The 18,156-nt window shown below is 34.6% G+C and overlaps 3 protein-coding genes across 3 annotated transcripts; all 3 read right to left on the bottom strand.

Annotated features, from left to right (window-relative positions):
- Nucleotides 1-4,186: 4,186 nt before the first annotated feature.
- On the bottom strand, nt 4,187-6,545 carry LOC122609201 (wall-associated receptor kinase 2-like). Its single transcript, XM_043782258.1, has 4 exons — nt 5,651-6,545; nt 5,393-5,548; nt 4,596-5,261; nt 4,187-4,479 (listed from the first exon to the last, which is right to left on the bottom strand). Exons 1-4 carry the CDS (start codon nt 6,543-6,545, stop codon nt 4,187-4,189), a joined length of 2,010 nt encoding a protein of 669 aa, XP_043638193.1.
- Nucleotides 6,546-8,272: 1,727 nt separating this feature from the next.
- LOC122608303 (pentatricopeptide repeat-containing protein At5g48910-like) lies at nt 8,273-11,345 on the bottom strand. The gene is made up of 3 exons (XM_043781394.1): nt 11,205-11,345; nt 9,657-10,604; nt 8,273-9,193 (listed from the first exon to the last, which is right to left on the bottom strand). The coding sequence occupies exons 2-3, from the start codon at nt 10,524-10,526 to the stop codon at nt 8,366-8,368; spliced, it is 1,698 nt and encodes a 565-aa protein (XP_043637329.1). The 5' UTR covers nt 10,527-10,604; nt 11,205-11,345; the 3' UTR covers nt 8,273-8,365.
- A 1,482-nt stretch (nt 11,346-12,827) lies between these two features.
- LOC122609200 (wall-associated receptor kinase 3-like) lies at nt 12,828-14,638 on the bottom strand. Its single transcript, XM_043782257.1, has 2 exons — nt 14,326-14,638; nt 12,828-13,909 (listed from the first exon to the last, which is right to left on the bottom strand). The coding sequence occupies exons 1-2, from the start codon at nt 14,636-14,638 to the stop codon at nt 12,828-12,830; spliced, it is 1,395 nt and encodes a 464-aa protein (XP_043638192.1).
- Between the last annotated feature and the right edge of the window lie 3,518 nt (nt 14,639-18,156).

Genomic DNA, 18,156 nt, shown 5'->3' with positions numbered 1-18,156 from the left:
GGTATACCCTCTATATCTCATGTTCTTGAGATACTCACAAAGCATATGTTCTGTATTGAATTCAGGACAACCTGGATCCACTACCATGGCCTCACCCCGAGGAACAAAAGCAACACTCTTGGAACTGATGTCATTTTTCCAAGACAAGTTAGGAAGCAATTTCGATGAATCTAAATGTAAACCTTCAACAACTAAAGGCCAAAGACGATTCCCACTTGGCTTTACACGAAGAAGCAAATCGAGACACCTTTTACTGTGATTCCTTTGACAATGATCTTCCAAAATCCCAACACTAGATACAAGGTCTCGTGTAACATAAACAGCCCCAACAAGATAACCAGGTCCAAAAATTGGTTCATCAACAACTTGGAAAACTTCCACTCAATCTCTCCAACTGATCCAAATCCAACTTGTTTCAAAATCTTTATCTCAGCAGGTCGTATGGAACATAGGATCCCAATGCTGTTCTCTTCTTGATCAACCCGTTCGATCTCAAACGTCACAATCTTTTCAAAGATTGCTGAATAGTTCTTCTTTGTCAAATCCTGATGAAATAACTTCACATTTTTTGTCGAAAATAACTTCTTGTTAAGTCCGAGAATCAGAGCATTCCAAGAAGATATTCCTTTTTTTTTCTTCGGCCATCAAAGAAGCCTGATCAAACTCTTCTTCACTAAAAACAAACACCTTTTTCACCATCTCATATTTACTCAACAATCCCATACTTTTAATAGTAGAATAAAAATTACCGACTTCCTCTATACCCCTAACAGTTTCTAATTCATTGACTACTAAAATATTTAAACAAGGTAGCCACCCCGGTTTCCAACCAAAAGTTTCAATAAGAGAAGATTCAGCCAACTTGACATACACATCTCCATAAAAGCCCATCATTTTTAGGTAATCAATCTGCCCAAAACTAACATTATCTCCATTCTTCTTATCCACAACACGTCCATATGAATCTATATGCATTTCATTCATCCATGGCCTTTGATTCAAAACAGATTTTTGAAACAAACACCAACAACTCTTATCAAAAACCAATGCTTTCACAATATCTTTACTCTCCAAACTCATAGACAAACAATCAACCCCATTAATACAAGACCTCATAGCAGAACTCCACATAAAACTCGTGTGCACCCCATTACCATTTCTCGTAAGACACATCCAACCTGGTTTCCAACCAAATTTTTGCATAACCATTTCCCTAATGCCAAAACCTCACCAAGACTATTCTCGACTTTTTTTTTTTGAAAGGTGAATTTCGCTTGAAAACTTCGTGTCGCGATTTGACAGCGGGAGGTCTAACATACGTTGTCTTAATCGGGTCCGCATTAGAGAGCTCCCTCGAAGTAGAAATGTCTATTTCAAATACCCGATGGGGGAAAACCCCCTACTAATCCGCCCGAAGGCACGACGATCAATAGTCAACACTATTCTTGACTAACACATCTAAACTTAAACTGCCCAACTCATCCTTAAACTGGCTAAAAACAAAAATCTTACTATTATCCATCTCAACAATCGCATCTGTAGCCTTATGAATTGCAATTTTCTGTGTAGGACGTTCACTTAAAATACTCTCACAAATATAGATATCACTAAATTGAGCTTGAGTTTCATCCCTAATTGGCTCAGGCATTTCATCAAACACCTTAGGTGCATTATTTATATTTTCCGATTTATCAATTAAATCTTCAACAACAGTCCTCTGTTCATTCTTTTCTAAATCTGTATCATCAATTACCTTATCTATAATGTTTTCTTGAATCATCCCATTCCTAAAAAACTCATTATTTTTCATCAATTCCTCAAGAGTAATATTAACATCAAACACCAAATCTTTGTTATAAAAAGAAGAACTAGAATCAAATGGAGAGAAAGAATCTTGCAAGCCATTAAAATCAATTTTTAAAGCCAATGAAATCACATCTTCAACCCTATTGCAACTATATTGATGCCAATCATCAAATATATCCTTAATTTCAGGTTCTAACCCACAGATAAAAAGATAGACACCATAAAAGTCACTAAATCCTTCAAGAATCTGAAGGAACCCGTTGGAACCAATCTTGAAAAAGATTACAGTATTTCTTCACATATGTATCAGTATATATCGCATACAACAACCGACTCACACACTTCTTTCCTACCTTGACACTTTCAGCCGCTCCTATATCATTTATTACACTTATAGCTAAACTATATTTTGATATGTAACAATTGTTGGTGTGCACAAAATAGAATTTGAATTATTCCCTTTATTCGACTTTTGGTTTCTTGATTGCGAATTTTTTTTTACAGATGTGACACAAACATGGTGTTATGCATCGTGATCTTAAACCCGAGAACTTTTTATTTGCGAACGAGAAATAGACCTCACCCTTGAAGCTATTGATTTTGGGGTATCCGTTTTCTTCAAACCAGGCACGAACTTTTAACATGACATAACTCTATTTGATATATAAGTCATTTGATGGTGCTTTTTATCTCTATATCTTTGCACTAAAGAAGGTCAATCTATATATATGCCGCAGGAGAGAGTTTTAATGAAATTGTAGGCAGCCCATACTACATGGCTCCTGAAGTCCTGAAACGAAATTATGGTCCTGAGGTGGATGTCTGGAGTGCTGGAGTAATCTTATACATATTGCTTTGTGCTGTCCCGCCTTTTTGGGCAGGTCAGATTAATATAATATCTTGATTAGAGGTGTTAAAGGCGGGTTTGGCGTTCATCCTGAGTAATGGGTCAAAACAGGTTTGATCAATGTCCGGGTCAAAATTATAGTCATAAAATACTTACTGACTATTTTATTACGAATGCTAATCGAAGTACTCTTAAATTGAATTTTAATCATATATATAACTACCTTTGAAAATGTGATTGTAATTCTATATTATTACAATGCCAATCAAATTTTAAGATTATAAAGAACACCATTAGCCCTAGGGAGGTTCTATGTATCTGAATGCACTTTGAATAACTTTCAACCCGGTTTCCAGGGTTTGCTTTTTGTTCATTGTTTTAGATTCAGAAACTACATTAACTTCCCCATCAGACGTGCTCTTCTTCACCTTCACATAAAAAAAAAAAACCGAGTTGACACGAACTGCAAGATTACGTGGGAGAGTCCATGGGGTGGCGGTTCACGCAACAAACGCGGAACCATGAAAGAAAACATAACTTTAGGATCCACAACTTCATTATAAATTCGAATGAGCTTCAAAAATTATACAATGCAGTCTTGTTTTCATTTGTGTAATGGGAGACACAAAAGATATACATATATATTTGTTTATGTAGTTTGTGTAGTTTCCCTGTCAACAATGCCTCTTAGTAACAAAGTTTTTGCCGTGTCAAGATTGTGTTCGGTGGGAGGACATATTACCTGTTTTACTTCAAAACAACAATTTTTGAAAATCACGTAACAAAATAGCGACTTTCAATTGTGAGTCGCTAAATTTGTCTCTAAACAACAATTTTCTTGTAGTGTGTACGGGTTCAGCCATCTTTCGGAAAGAGTAAATATCTTTATATAGCGGTTTAGGGGGGAACCTTTGTTAAAGGAAGCCACAAATCTTTGAAAATCACATAAGTAGGAACATCTCACATTTACCTTCTTCTCCCACTCTTGATTATATAGATTAAAGACCAATGGTTTAATATTTAATTGGTTTCACTGTTTTAGTAATGAGTACTGGAATGATATTCTAGATCAATGTTTTACCTTGTGGATCAATGGTTTAATATTTTTGAAATAGGGAAACTGTTTCCCTTTTTGAGGATGGCATTAAGAAATAAAAGGGTCGTTGACAATAGAAAGACCCTTGTGGAAAAGTATAAAGTTCAATCCCACGAATGGGATATATTTCATGTGGTTATTACCTACGGATGTAATTAACTATGACAAAATGTCTATGTTATGTAAAGATCTTGTAAAATGTCTATGTAATGTAATGAACTTTTAAATATTGTTATTGGCTGTATCCGGGTACATGTGGCAACCATATAATCTGTCACGTGTAAATTTGTGATTCGTCTAGTACATCAAATAATCGAGATTTGGAAGTTCATTACATGACATAGACATTTTACAAGATGTTTACATAATATAGACATTTTGTCATAGTTAATTACATTCATAGGTGATAATCCAATATTTCATTTCAAAAAAATAAATCAATGTGGTATATGGCCTTTGGTGCCAATAGATGACAACACAGATCTTAGGTGCTCCAGCTCAGTTACTACTTCTTTCATTGTAGGCCTGTTCTTCCCTTCAAGATCAAGGCAGTTAATTGCTATTTTAGCAACACCTTTTACCACCTCAGCATATACCTCACTCTTAAGCTGTTTATCAAGAACTTTAAACAATGTGTTTCTTTCCAACAACGAAGTAAGATATGCTGCAGCTCCCCTATATATATTTAATGAAATCTCTAAGGAATGAATTTTTGTTCCAGTAAGTAGCTCTACAAGAACAACTCCAAAACTATAAACATCACTCCTCTCATTCAGTTGCCCGTACAAAAGTACTCAGATCCACTAGCCTATAGTTCTTCTACATATGTTGATAGATGGCTTTGACCAAGAGGGACAAATCTTGAAATTCCAAAATCCGAAACTTTGGCAGAGAATTCATCATTTAGTAGTATGTTTGAGGGCTTGACATCTCTATGGATAATTTTTGTTGCCGAGTGCATATAAGAAAGAGCTTGAGCAGTTTCTGTGGCTATCTTTAATCGTGTTTCAAAGCTCATCATCGCTTCGTTGTGTATGTGGTGGAATAAGGTGTTATTGGTTATATACTCGTAGACAAGCAACGGAACGTGTGTCTCTAAGCAACAACCAATGAGTTTTACAATGTTTGGATGATTGATTTTTGATAGAATGATCACCTCATTCACGAACTGATTAATTTGACTTTGATCAATTAACTTAGACTTCTTGATGGCTATAGTCATCTTGTTTGCTAAGATTCCTTTGTAAACAACACCATAGCCACCTTGGCCTATAATGTTGGTCTCGCTGAAGTTGTCGGTGGCCTTCTTCAGTTCTTCATTGGTGAATATCATCGCATTATTGTTGACACGATTTTTCCCTGAAAATAATGCTTTTTGTAACATGATTCCACCATTTTGTTTGAAGAAGTCCTCTCTACCCTTGATTATTTTCCACTTCTTTATTCCGCAATATGTCAAACCCATGACTATAGTTGCTACCGCAACACCAAAAATTGTTGTCATAACTTTACCTGCAACAGCTAAAATGTTTCAGTTTTTGCCAAAAAAAATTGAATCCCTGCCAAATGCCCTGCAGTCCTCCACAATGGTCAAGACTGAGTAATGTCTTTTTTACTTACAATTTTTTTTGTCCTATCATTACCTTTGGTGAAAAATGCACCATTCGTACACGCTTCACCACTTTTTGCATCACCATGAAATCCCTTTGGACAAACGCAATTATAACTCCCTTCTGTGTTCTTACAATTATATCCTCGCGGGCACTTATTGAGTTCTGGAGATTCACACTCATTTACATCTGATAAAGAAAATGAGATAACATATTATACAATTTAATACATTTGATTGACGATTAACAACATATATAGCTTTTGCATGAAAATAAAAGTGTCAAACAAACCTTGACATCCATCATTGACGTATGGGTTTCCACTATATCCATCAGAGCATACGCAACGATACCCAGGGTGACCGTTTTCCCTTTCTCCATCTTGGCAAACACTTTTCCCAATGCACAAGTAGGTTGAATTGTCCAATATTGTGTCTTTACAAGAACTATTGCCGGCAAACCATTCAAGAACCACCGGGAAAGATATGTCATTGCTCATAGTGCTAAGATCCCCAACGTTGAAGTTATATTTGGTCGGGTCTACCATGAAACCATGACCACATTTACTATAACTGGATACCGTGTAATCACTAGCTGTATAGATAACTGTTGTTTCGCCTTTAGGAAAAGATGATGCTATGCAACACCCAGAGCCTTCGCATGACCCGTTTTTAATATCATTGTAGTGGTCACAATTCGTCACGCAACTTGTATCCATTGAGGATTTTCCAAGCCATATATGTGCTTCCATGCCACACCCGACTCCGATGAACTTGTTTTGCGTGCTTGAGAAGGGGAAATTAGATGTTTTAACTGATATTGTTGTGTACTCTTCGGAAAATAAACTTCCATTCTCTGCAGGGCAACCATACGCAGCTGGTAGAGCCACTATTAGATGGCCGTCAAGATTTATCTCAAAGACTTCTAGATAACCACTACTATCAAACTCTCCGTTTCGATACATGGTGGAGTTAGATATGTTTAGGCGGGGAATTTGTGTTACACTGTCACATTGTATGTAGTAAGACTCGTCAAGGTAGCAGTCATCTACAGTTGAAAAGGGATAAGGTATGATAACATTTCCACATTTATCAACCGTAGGACAGCTAGGCTTTGAATATGTATCATCTATAAAACTAAAGAAAACAAGATTCAGTAGCAAAATTTGTTGAGAAAATTTCTTCATGGATTTTGCTTCGTGTGGCAAAGTAAATTTTGGAGTTGAATCACAAGAAAATGGTATATATTCATTGATAGTATATATGATGAGGTACAAATGTCTATGCGTACATGACTCCTCGTCACGTATGTTTGAAAGAAACAACGTTTTTCTTTGGAAAAAGAATCCATGTGTTTATGTAACTTGTTTTCAGCTACTATTGTAAGAAAGAAGCTTTGTATTGATTCTTTTCGGCTACTATTGTAAGAAAGAAGCTTTGTTTTGATTCATTGTATGTAAGTTTGTCTCAAAACTGAACGAATTGTGTAAAAAATCGGCCGGATACTAACATGGCACCATCAAACATCTGATACGTGGCCCAATGAGAGACCACCACATAAACATTTATCATATTATTTACACGATTCGTTCAGTTTAGCAGGTTACTTATATACAATGAACCAAAACAAAGAATCTTTCATACAATAGTAGCTGAATACAAGTTACACACACATAGTTTTTTCCCTTTTTCTTTCTTCCTTTTTCTAAGTTCCCGTTTTAATCATTTTGTTTTACATTCTTGGTTTTGTTTCCACAACCGTCTTATAGCTAGGTGACAATCACTGACAAAAATATACTAACTAAAACAACTGCATATCAACTTTGTTTAAGAACTCCTTTGTTTAATTCACCATTTAAACATAGAAAAAAAGATGCTTGAAAAGTCCAAGAAATGTGTAGTAATGCTCTTTCCGGCACAACATATTTGTCGAAAGAGTACTTATCTTCTATATCTATATGACTATATCTATATACGTAGGAAATAACATATTTGGATAATGGGTTTGTTGATCCATTGCCCATTGGTAAGGTCTTTGATCTTAGGATGATCTATTTTGGTTCGAATCCCACTTACTACATTGTGAGAGTGGATTAATAGGGGATTTTTCAAGAGTCTTGGTTCCATTCCAGTGTAATTTAGGAGTAGATTTAGATTAAAATGTCATTAAAAAAGAAAAAAAACTATGGAGCCAGTTGGGAGCGACCAAAATTAATGATGATCGGGAGTCTCTCAGGCACAAGCTTGACAAGGTTGAAAGAAGATAGGAGGCTAAAATTAACCACCACTACCATCACTTCAGAGGGAAAAGTATAGTAGGTTTTTTCCAAAGTTTAACTAGCATACTATATGTGATGATCTTTCTAATAGCTATTAATCTTAGAAAATTTATATTAAATACAAAAATTAACAAATATTTATATAAGAAAAAAAATGTAATTGCATATTAACGATGACAGTGGACTGCAGTTGATATAAGAGAGGAGTAATGTGTGACCAATTCTTTGAACAGATTGAAGTTTTTTGTGGATTTTTAATTGGTTTACAGCAGAATTACATCCGCAAAGGAATTGAAAAATGAAAAACAATTGACTACTCCGAATTAAAACAACTGTCCCTTGTTTCTTTACAATTATTCTGATTATACTAATCCAAAAGAACACACTTCAATCGGTATACAATAGTTCATTTTGAATGGATTGTTAGTTTTCTAATACACATACGATATGAATATGGGGTGTTGGGGGTTGGGCCATGGCCATTCCCACATACCTCCCCTCTATATAACATACACTTGCACATGGTGAGTGAAACGGAAGGAAAGAGAGAAAAATGTATGTATAAGAATTCTTCTTTTGGTTTTTTTGAAAATCTAACTCATCCCTATACAGATATATACATTTAAGAGATTAAGTATAAAAATAAATAATTTCCGAGGGCTAAAAAAGCATTTGAAAAGTTAACTAGTTAAGGTTTCGAAAATAAGGTACAAAAAGATATAATTAGTTCACCAATTGTCTTTGCAAGAACAAGTACCACCAACAAATCTATGAAACCGAACTCTATCCCTAACAACAATCTCTCGCTCATATAACCTGCTGATAATTTTCGTCACATCATGGCAATCCCCACAAACTCTAAGGTTTTTCACTACTCTAATAACGACGGGCGCTTTAGTCTTCAAAATTCCATAAGCAATGGCTAATCTTTCACTATGCTCACAAAGAGCTTCTTCCTTCAATTCATGGCTTATATCATGTAGAACTTCCGAGACATTTGGTATATGGCCCATAGAGTTCACACGTTTTACAATATTGCTCAGTACTTCCCTTATCTCATTTAACTCGGGGTGAGACCAGTCCCCTAACACAAACTCGTGTATAACCCCATCAATTTCTATGGAGCTACACCCTGGTACAGTTTTTAACCCCTTGTCTCTCATTTGTTTCTTGATATGACCCATTTTAGACCATTCTGAACAAGTTGCATAAAAGCTCGACAACAAAACATAGTTTTCTGGGTTAGATGGTTCTAATTCGAGTAGTCTTTGACCAGCTAATTCTCCTTTCTCCATGTTCTTGCTTTTTTTGCATGCAACAAGAAAAGTCCTCCAGATTGCAGGGTCAGGGTCAACGGGCATGTTTTTGATGAATGTGCAAGCTTCATCAAATAAGTTGGCACGGAAAAATAAATCAACCATGCAACTGTAATGCTCCATTGATGGTTGAATTCCAGACTTGAGCAAGATATCCCAATGTCTTCGCCCCTCCGAGACTAGCTGAGCATGCGCACATGCTAGTAACACACCAAGAAATGCTACATGATTTGGTTTCACCTAGAAAGAAAAAAAAAATGGACTTCATACACCAGCAATAACAACTATACGAGAGAAATTCAATCCAGTTACTGATTAATTAGTCAATTTCGTTCTAGTTTATCGGTTTATCCATGACAGGTCAAATAATAATAATTTGGTAGCTGGGAAATGAGCTAAATGGGGCGCCCAGAAACAGAGGTCAGTCAAAGTAATTATAAGTCATCCAGAATTTCCAGATACAAAAAACTAAAGCATTCTATTTCCAGAAATGCAATATTAGTATAATAACATGGTTTTTCTTATCATATATAATGATTAACTATTCAAACAAAGGAATGAAAGATGTCAAATCAGGCCCATTTCAACTAACCTGTTTGGACCCTTTATCCATCCCATCTTACCCACCCATCTTGCCCCTCTGATAAGTACCGCAAAAAATGCAGCTAAAGGATAAAACAATAATTTTTGGTCTATATGATACCTTGGATTTTTCCATATCAGCAAATACACTCACAGCATCATCAGCATGCCCATGAATCGCAAACCCCACAATCATTGAACTCCAAGCTCTTGAATCTTTAGCAGACATTTCACCAAAAACTTCTTTAGCTTTTTCTATACTCCCACATTTTGCATACATATTAATAAGTGAAGTACTGAGCTTAGTATCCATCACAATCTTTCGCTTCTTAATATACATATGTACCCACCTACCAACATCAAGCGCGCCCAACCCACCACAAGCAGAGACCACACTAGCCATTGTCACTTCATCAGCAACAACACCCGCCTTCTGCATATCCCCAAACAAATCCAATGCCTCATTAAACATATCAACTTTCGTATATCCACCAATCATTGTACTCCAAACAACCATATTCCTCTCCTGCATGTCATCAAACACTCTCCGTGCAAATTCAATCTTCTCACATTTCGCATAGAAATTAACCAAAGACGACTGCAAGAACGAACTTGAACAAAACCCAGATCGAATGACACAAGAATGAACCTGCTGGCCTTCTAGAAAAGCAGGCAATGTAGCGCAGGCTTTTAAAACGAAGGCAAAAGTGAAAGTATTGGGGTTTGGGTGGCCTTTACGGATTAAAGTTTTGAAAATGGAAAAGGGTTGTGTTGGAGATAAGATTTGGGATTGGGAGAAACCTTTAATGACGGAATTCCACGAGAAAATGTTGGGGCTTGGGGTTTGATATAGCAGTTTTTCAGCGTATAGGATGTTGCCGAGTGGGGAAAGAGCACAAAAGGATATAACTTTCGAGAGACAAAAGCTTAGAGTCGAGATAGGTAAATCTCGAGTAAGGATATATGAATGGATTTGATGGAGAACTCTCATATTGGGACATTTTCGAATCAAACAAGCAACTCTCTCCTCTTCTTCCAGTGCTTTTGTTTGTCTTTAAATCTAAAAAACCTACGGATTAACATCTACTTATTATCATTTTCATTCATTACCGACTTGTTACTTAAAAACGTATAGCACAACCAACATATGAAAATATATAGAGAGAGCATTTAGTTACTAACCATTCAACAAAAAGCAAACCATACATCAAACCTTTCTGCTTTTTATGAACATTTCCGTGCCGATGAGAAAAGTGTCCACATGGAACACATTTACGAAAAGATTTTCATGCCGATGCACCTTTTTACACACCATGTAAAAAAGGTTCATCTGGCACGAAAATCCTTCCATAAGCACACTTTTCTCTCGAACCTCGCCCATATATAATTATAATACTAAACAACTAAACATCAATCACTATTTATTCGTTTCGAGCTTGAATAACTTATTATAACTAAACATCAATCTTTAGCTTGTTAAATGGTCGACTCGTGTTGGTTTGCCAAAATGCACACCAACTGTTTGTTAATATGCGAATGACATGTTATATACTCGTAGTAATATCTATATCTATTGGAGAATGTATATGGCTTTACATAGCTTATTATTATAAGTAAAAAGTGTAATTAAAAGTAATTTTAATTATGATAATAATACAGTAATAATTACCTGGTCGTCTGAGAACAGTGGTCACGCTGTCGACGGAGGATTAAGCGGGGAGTGATTAACTGTAGTTACTTTAACATTCTTAATACAGTTGAAAGATAATCTCTATATACATCTGTATATATATTTTTGTTAAATGCCTCTATGTTTTTTTTTTTTAAACAGCAACCTCTATGTGTTATCAGACACCAAACACCCATCGTAGAGGTCAGTAATAACAAACGGTAATCATATACGCGGTGGTGGGGATGGTGATGGCGGTGGTGGTGACGGTGATGGAGGAGGCATTGGAAAAATAAAGTTTAAGAAAAATTATTTAGGGTTGTCCGTGCATCGCATGGGGTCTAAGCACTAGTATTATATATATATATATATATATATGATATGGAAGTTTAAATTAGTGAATAAAGGAGAAGGATTTTTTTTATTTTTAAAATGTAGAACGTTTAAAATTATGTTTAACACATTTAATAAAAAAAAATATAGATGTCACTCATTCTTTTCTTAATCTCCACCTTTAATCATGTCATATGTTATCACTAGATTTTTAGGTATATCTTTAAGCCTATTATTTAAGCATATCAATCATTTTTCATAAAAATAACCAGTATAGCGGTTGTTTAAGGTAGCCTTTAATTTTTTTTAATTTTTATGCTTGCATATTTTTAGTATAGGCTATGTTTATGTTTTAAAAGTTCGTTTCAAGAAAGTAAACTTTATATAAAATATTTTGAAATTAAAAATTCACTTATAAAAAGTAGATTAAAATAAATAAGGATAAACAACTAAGTCATTCATAAGTTTTTATGTTTATTTTTATCATTGAAAGTTTGGATAAATTTTGTTCGTTGTAATATCATAATCCAATTAAGCATCTAATAACTTAATAATAATAACGGGTTAGGCATGTTAATAACTTCCACTTTTTTCTATTTTTGGGTTTAGATATCTTTAGTTTTGGATTTATGTTTACATTCTGGATTAAGAATTAGAAATATATATACTTCTAAAAAAGCTAGAAAAATATATTTTATATAAATATTTTAAACTTATTTTTCCACTTACAAAAAGTAGATAAAAAAAAAATAACTTAGTCATTTATAAAATTATTTTGTTCATTTTTGTCGGTCTCAAGTCTAGATAAATGAATGGGTTTTATGGTAGACTTTAAAACTATGCCCAAAAAAAATTAAGTCGGCACTGCCATCATACGACACAAATCGGTCAATACGCGGCGTTTTGATATTCTACCATGGTTTGACCGTATTTAGTGCCATCTGAAACACCTCCCATAGGCCTTGTTTTGTTAAATACGGATCATATACGACACGTCTGTATGTGTGGTGCCCGATAGAGGCCCAATGCTACTATACGGAGGGTATCAATGGTTAATAATTATCATATGTTCAAATATCTAGAGGTTTTTTTAAACGGCCAACCAGCCCTTTTTGAGGAGTGTCATTAGGAAATGAAACTAGTGGTAATAGAATGAACTTTGGGGAAAAGCATATAGTTGAATCTTTATCATGTATGATTTTAGTATTATTTGGGGTAGTATAGGAGTATAATAGATTTACCAATTAAAAAACACAATTGAATGCGGTATATATGCTAACTTGAACAACTTCAACTGCAGGATATATGGCCTTTGGCGTTAATCGATGACAACACACATCTTAGGTGTTCCAACTCTGTTAGTACTTTTTTTATTGTAGGTCTGTTATTCCCTTCAAGATCAAGGCAGTTAATTGCTATTTTAGCAATACCTTTCACCACCTCAGCATACACCTCACTCTTAAGCTGTTTATCAAGAACTTTAAACAATGCGTTTCGTTCCAACAACGAAGTAAGATATGCCGCAGCTCCCCTAAATATATTTAATGAAATCTCTAAGGAATGAATTTTTTTTCCAGTAAGTAGCTCTACAAGAACAACTCCAAAACTATAAACATCACTCTTCTCATTCAGTTTGCCCGTACAAAAGTACTCAGGATCCACATAGCCTATAGTTCCTTCTACATATGTTGATAGATGGCTTTGACCAGGAGGGACAAATCTTGAAATTCCAAAATCCAAAACTTTGGCAGAGAATTCATCATTTAGTAGTATGTTTGAGGGCTTGACATCTCTATGGATTATTTGTGTGGTCGTGTGCATATAAGAAAGAGCTTTTGCAGTTTCTGTAGCTATCTTTAACCGTGTTTCCAAGGACATCATCGCTTCCTTGTGTATGTGGTGGCATAAGGTGTTATTGATTATGTATTCATAAACAAGCAACGGAACGTGTGTCTCTAAGCAACAACCAATGAGTTTTACGATGTTTGGATGATTGATATTTGATAAAATGATCACCTCATTCACGAACTGATTTATTTGACTTTGGTCAATAACTTTAGACTTCTTGATGACTACGCTCGTCTTGTTCGCTAAGATTCCTTTGTAGACAACACCATAACCTCCCTGGCCTATAATGTTGGTCTTACTGAAGTTGTCGGTAGCTTTTTTCAACTCTTCATTGTTAAATATTAGCGCATAACGGTTAACACGATCTTTCCTTGCAAATAACAATTTTTGTAGCATAATTCCACCATTTTGTTTGAAAAAGTACTCTCTATCCTTGATTATTTTCCATTTCTTTATTCCACAATATGTCAAAGTGATAACTATAGTTGCTCCTGCAACGCCAAAAATCGCTGCCATAGCTTTACCTGCAATACCTAAAAGGCTAAAATCTATGAGTCCTATGTTTGCCAAAATAATTGAATTACCTCCATATACCCCCCACAGTGGTCTAGACTGAGTAATGTCTTTTTACTCTCATTTCTTAATTTGTGTTCTGTCATTACCTTCGGTGAAAGATTTACCATTCGTACACGCTTCACCACTTTTTGCATCACCATGGAGTCCCTTTGGGCAAACACAATCATAACTCCCTTCTGTGTTCTTACAATTATATCCTCACGCGCACTTATTGAGTTCTGGGGATTCACACTCATTTACATCTGATAAAGAAAATGAGGTGAAACAATCATGATGATGATAACATATCTCACATTTTAATACATTTTACTATTAACACACACACACATATATAGCTATGCATGGAAATAAGTGTCAAAAGAACCTTGACATCCATCGTTAACATACGGGTTTCCACCATATGCATCAGAACATGTGCAGCGATACGCAGGATGACCGGGTTTCCTTTCTGCATCTTGGCATACGCTTTTCCCTTTGCACATGTTGGTTTCATTGTCCATTTTTGCGTTGTTACAAAAACTATTGCCAACAAACCATTCAAGAACCACTGGGAAAGATATGTCGTTGCTCATAGTCATAAGATCACCAACGTTGAAGTTATACTTTGTATTGTCCACCATAAATCCCTGACCACATTTACTATAATTGGAAACTTGGAAATCATTAACTACATACATAGCTGATGTTGTGCCTTGAGGAAAGGATTTTGTACAACACCCAGAGCTTTCGCATGATCCATTTTTAATATCATTGTAGTGGTGACATGCCGCCCCACAGGCTACCTCCACAAGGGAATCTCCAACCCATAAAAAAGCATCAACGCTGCAACCGACTCCTATGAAATTGTTTTGCGTGCTTGAGAAGGGGAACCTAAATGTCTTAACTGATACCTCTGAATACTCCTTAGAAACTACGCCTCCATGCTCGTCGGGCAACTATATGAAGCCGGTAGAGCCACTGTTAGATGGCCATCTAGATTTATCTCCAGAACTTCTAGATTACCACTACTAATCAACTGCCGGCCGTTTTGATGCACGGTGTACTTAGATATGTTCAAGCGAGGAATTTGTGTTACACTGTCACATTGTATGTAGTAAGACTCGTCAAGGTAGCAGTCATCTACAGTTGAAAACGGATACGGTATCGTAACATTTCCACATTTGCTAACTGTAAGACACCTAGGCTTTGAATATGTAACATTTATGAAACTGAACAAAAGAGAATTTAGTAAAAAAATTTGTTGAGAAAATTTCATGGATTTTTTTTATGTCAAGGTAATTGTTTGAGTACAATTACAAGCATTTGATATTTCTATATCTGTACTTTATAAAGCAGATTTCTCTAGATTTTCAACATTTAACTTAAATTTTCAATATTGATTTTAAGTACTTTCCCAAAATGTCTCTTTTATCAATTCTATTTTTATGTAAAATAACTATAATACCCTTTCCTTCTCCTCAAATCTCAACCAATCATTTTTTTTGTCTCTCCTCCATTAATCATTTATTCCTCAAATTCATTCAAAATCTTTTATCTCAAAACCGTACATCGATAAATTATAAAAATTGTATGGGTGTTCTTAAAATTCCATGTTCTTTCATTAGAGATGTCATTCGATATACTTTCGACGAATTTTTAAATCCGAGGGCGGAGGCCGTACGACTAAGACATTTGACTATCATACTCTATGACATATCAACTCCTATGACCTATCACACTCTATGACCTAACGATCACCCCCACAAACATCTCACCGCCGCAACGCGCAGATACTTACTCTCGTATTTATTAATATATGAGGTACAAATGTTCCTTGCCACCTATGATTGAAAGAAAGAATGTTCTTATTATCCGGGTTTGTAACATTTTGTTTTATATTCTTTGTTTGATTTCCACAAACGTTTTATGGGTGATGATACTTACAATAAAGATAGACTAATCAAACAACTGCATCTTAACTTTATTTAAAAACTCCTTTGTTTTGTCGTGTATTACTAGGAAATAAGATTGTTGAAAAGTACTAGAAATGTATTGCTCCTTTCTGACACAACAAATTTGTAAAAGGAGTATATATCTATATCTATCTACCTATCTATATAATTATTAAAAGAGTAGTTAACCGAATGATTACAGAGCATCTTCAACTTAAACTACTTTATAATATTGCCACATATGATTTAATTTTACATGACATTTCCATATTTTTTTGACATTATTTATCTATCTTATTTATATATATCCCAAAAAAAAATATTAAATAAACATATATATAAATTTTAAAAGTCATATCAAGTATAAAATAATATTAAATAAAAATAAAGACGTGCTATATCTTTGAGAAATTATAGCTACTTACTTTTTAAATATTTGTAATAATTAATAGTATTAAAAGAAAAAATATGTTTGTTATGCTTTATGAAGAAAAATACTTTTACTTAGAATTAGATCGAATTTTTAGGCAAAGATAACAATGTATTTAAATTTATAAATACATGTGTAAATTGTAACTTACACACCATCATGATCATCTCCGACCACCACCATGATTTTCCGGCGACGGGGACCACCGGAAAATCATTTTTAGGTTAACTTAGACATGTGTACGTAAGTTAACTTACGCATGTGTAAGTTATATACAACTTACACATGTGTTAGTTACCTGAAACATGATTTTCCGGCGACGGCGGTGGTCGCCGGAGCCGGAGTTGGAGATGATCATGGTGGTTGTGGTAGTGGTCGGTGATGATGATTATGATGTGGTCCTAATTGGTCCTAAAATAAGGGGTGGTCCTAAAATAATTAAAAACCCCTCACATACTAATATTTTATTATATATTGTATAATGAATAAATATCTCGGCTCCCATGATTTTTATGGTTTAAAAAATTAGTATGTGAGTGTCCGACATCTAAGCTTAGGTACCTAACAGCCTTATATTCTCATCCCCTATATATATATATATATATCAAGAGTCAAAACTAGTCCCTTGACTTCCTTATGACTCATATTAGGCTAAAATTATCTATTGGGAATACTTACAACACATTAAACATTTCAAGTACCTCTAAAGGCATTTAAAATAAAGAGATAAGTATCTTGGAATGTAACAAACTTTGAACGAATGTCTATAGTAGGAAATAACTAAAGTTGTGTGTATTGTATGTAAACAACTCGAAAAATAATGTTTATTATATGTAAGAAAATGTATTCAACCAATTATAATCAAACAAATGGCACCTCTATATGGTTGCCACGTATGTTTTCTTACATACAATAAACATTTTTTAAAGTTTTTTACATACAATACACACAACTTTAGTTATTTCGTACTATAGACATTTTGTAACAACCGCCTTAGAAATAATTTAAATAAATCCATGATATGTTCTAGTTTCGAATATGTGCTCACATAAAAGTCTATTCAATCTTAAATCTTAAATTATAAGACGCGTCTATGGTCTATTGTGATAAGAATATTAGGTTTCAAGATGTAAGCGATTGTATTCAAGAAATTCTAGTCCGAAAATGTTCCATTTAGACCCTACATTTATTAGAATCATTAATTATGGGAGAACTATAAAAGGGTTAGAAAACCCCATTTTCCATTTCTTCACCATTTTCTCCCCATCTCACTTCTCTCTCTCTCTAAAAACACACAAACATACACTCACCATCTTCACCCACAAAAATTCATCATTTGATTTTGAGTTGTTAAACCAAGATTTCTTGCATTTTTAGCTTCCTTGTGATAATCAAAACATATTTCTAGCATCGATTTTCAGGTAACCACAACAAATTTTGAGATTTTCATCAAAATAAAAGTTTACTTTTCAAGTGTATGTTGTTGATGATTTGGTCCATTTTTGGTGTAAAAATCGTGTTAAAAGTTAGTGAGGTTTGTGTCTAAAAGTGGTTAGTAACCTTTTCATGATCAAATTTGGGTCATAAACATGTCTTAATCTTCAAAACCCTCGTTTTTGTTAGAACAGTCCCAAATTCGTCCTAAAAACACTTAAAACGAATTTAGTATCCTAGAAACGAATTTAAGTCTTCCAAAACGAAGTTAAGCTTCAAAACGAACTTAGCAAACGAACTTAAGCTCCAAACAAACTTAAGTCCTCAAACGAATTTAAAGTCTATCTTCGTTCAGATACACCTTACGAATTTAAGGTCTATCTTTGTTCAGATACACCTT

Source organism: Erigeron canadensis, chromosome 7 (assembly GCF_010389155.1).
Source record: "Erigeron canadensis isolate Cc75 chromosome 7, C_canadensis_v1, whole genome shotgun sequence".
NCBI lineage: Eukaryota > Viridiplantae > Streptophyta > Magnoliopsida > Asterales > Asteraceae > Erigeron > Erigeron canadensis.
The sequence above is the reverse complement of the archived record's forward strand: the minus strand, read 5'-3'. Positions and strand labels throughout refer to the sequence as shown.

Bases quoted from the DNA above. Each gene is read 5' to 3' on its own strand.
- LOC122609201 (XM_043782258.1), bottom strand. From the start codon at position 6,545: ATGAAGAAATTTTCTCAACAAATTTTGCTACTGAATCTTGTTTTCTTT. The intron at 5,549-5,650 runs GTTTGTTTGACA...TTTCTTTATCAG, and splicing joins CGTCAATGATGGATGTCAAG to ATGTAAATGAGTGTGAATCT. The intron at 4,480-4,595 runs GTCAAAGCCATC...TTGTTCTTGTAG, and splicing joins TTCAAGATTTGTCCCTCTTG to AGCTACTTACTGGAACAAAA.
- LOC122608303 (XM_043781394.1), bottom strand. From the start codon at position 10,526: ATGAGAGTTCTCCATCAAATCCATTCATATATCCTTACTCGAGATTTA. The intron at 9,194-9,656 runs GTATCATATAGA...TTTTCTTTCTAG, and splicing joins CTGATATGGAAAAATCCAAG to GTGAAACCAAATCATGTAGC.
- LOC122609200 (XM_043782257.1), bottom strand. From the start codon at position 14,638: ATGTATGTAGTTAATGATTTCCAAGTTTCCAATTATAGTAAATGTGGT. The intron at 13,910-14,325 runs GTTCTTTTGACA...TAGGTATTGCAG, and splicing joins TGTTAACGATGGATGTCAAG to GTAAAGCTATGGCAGCGATT.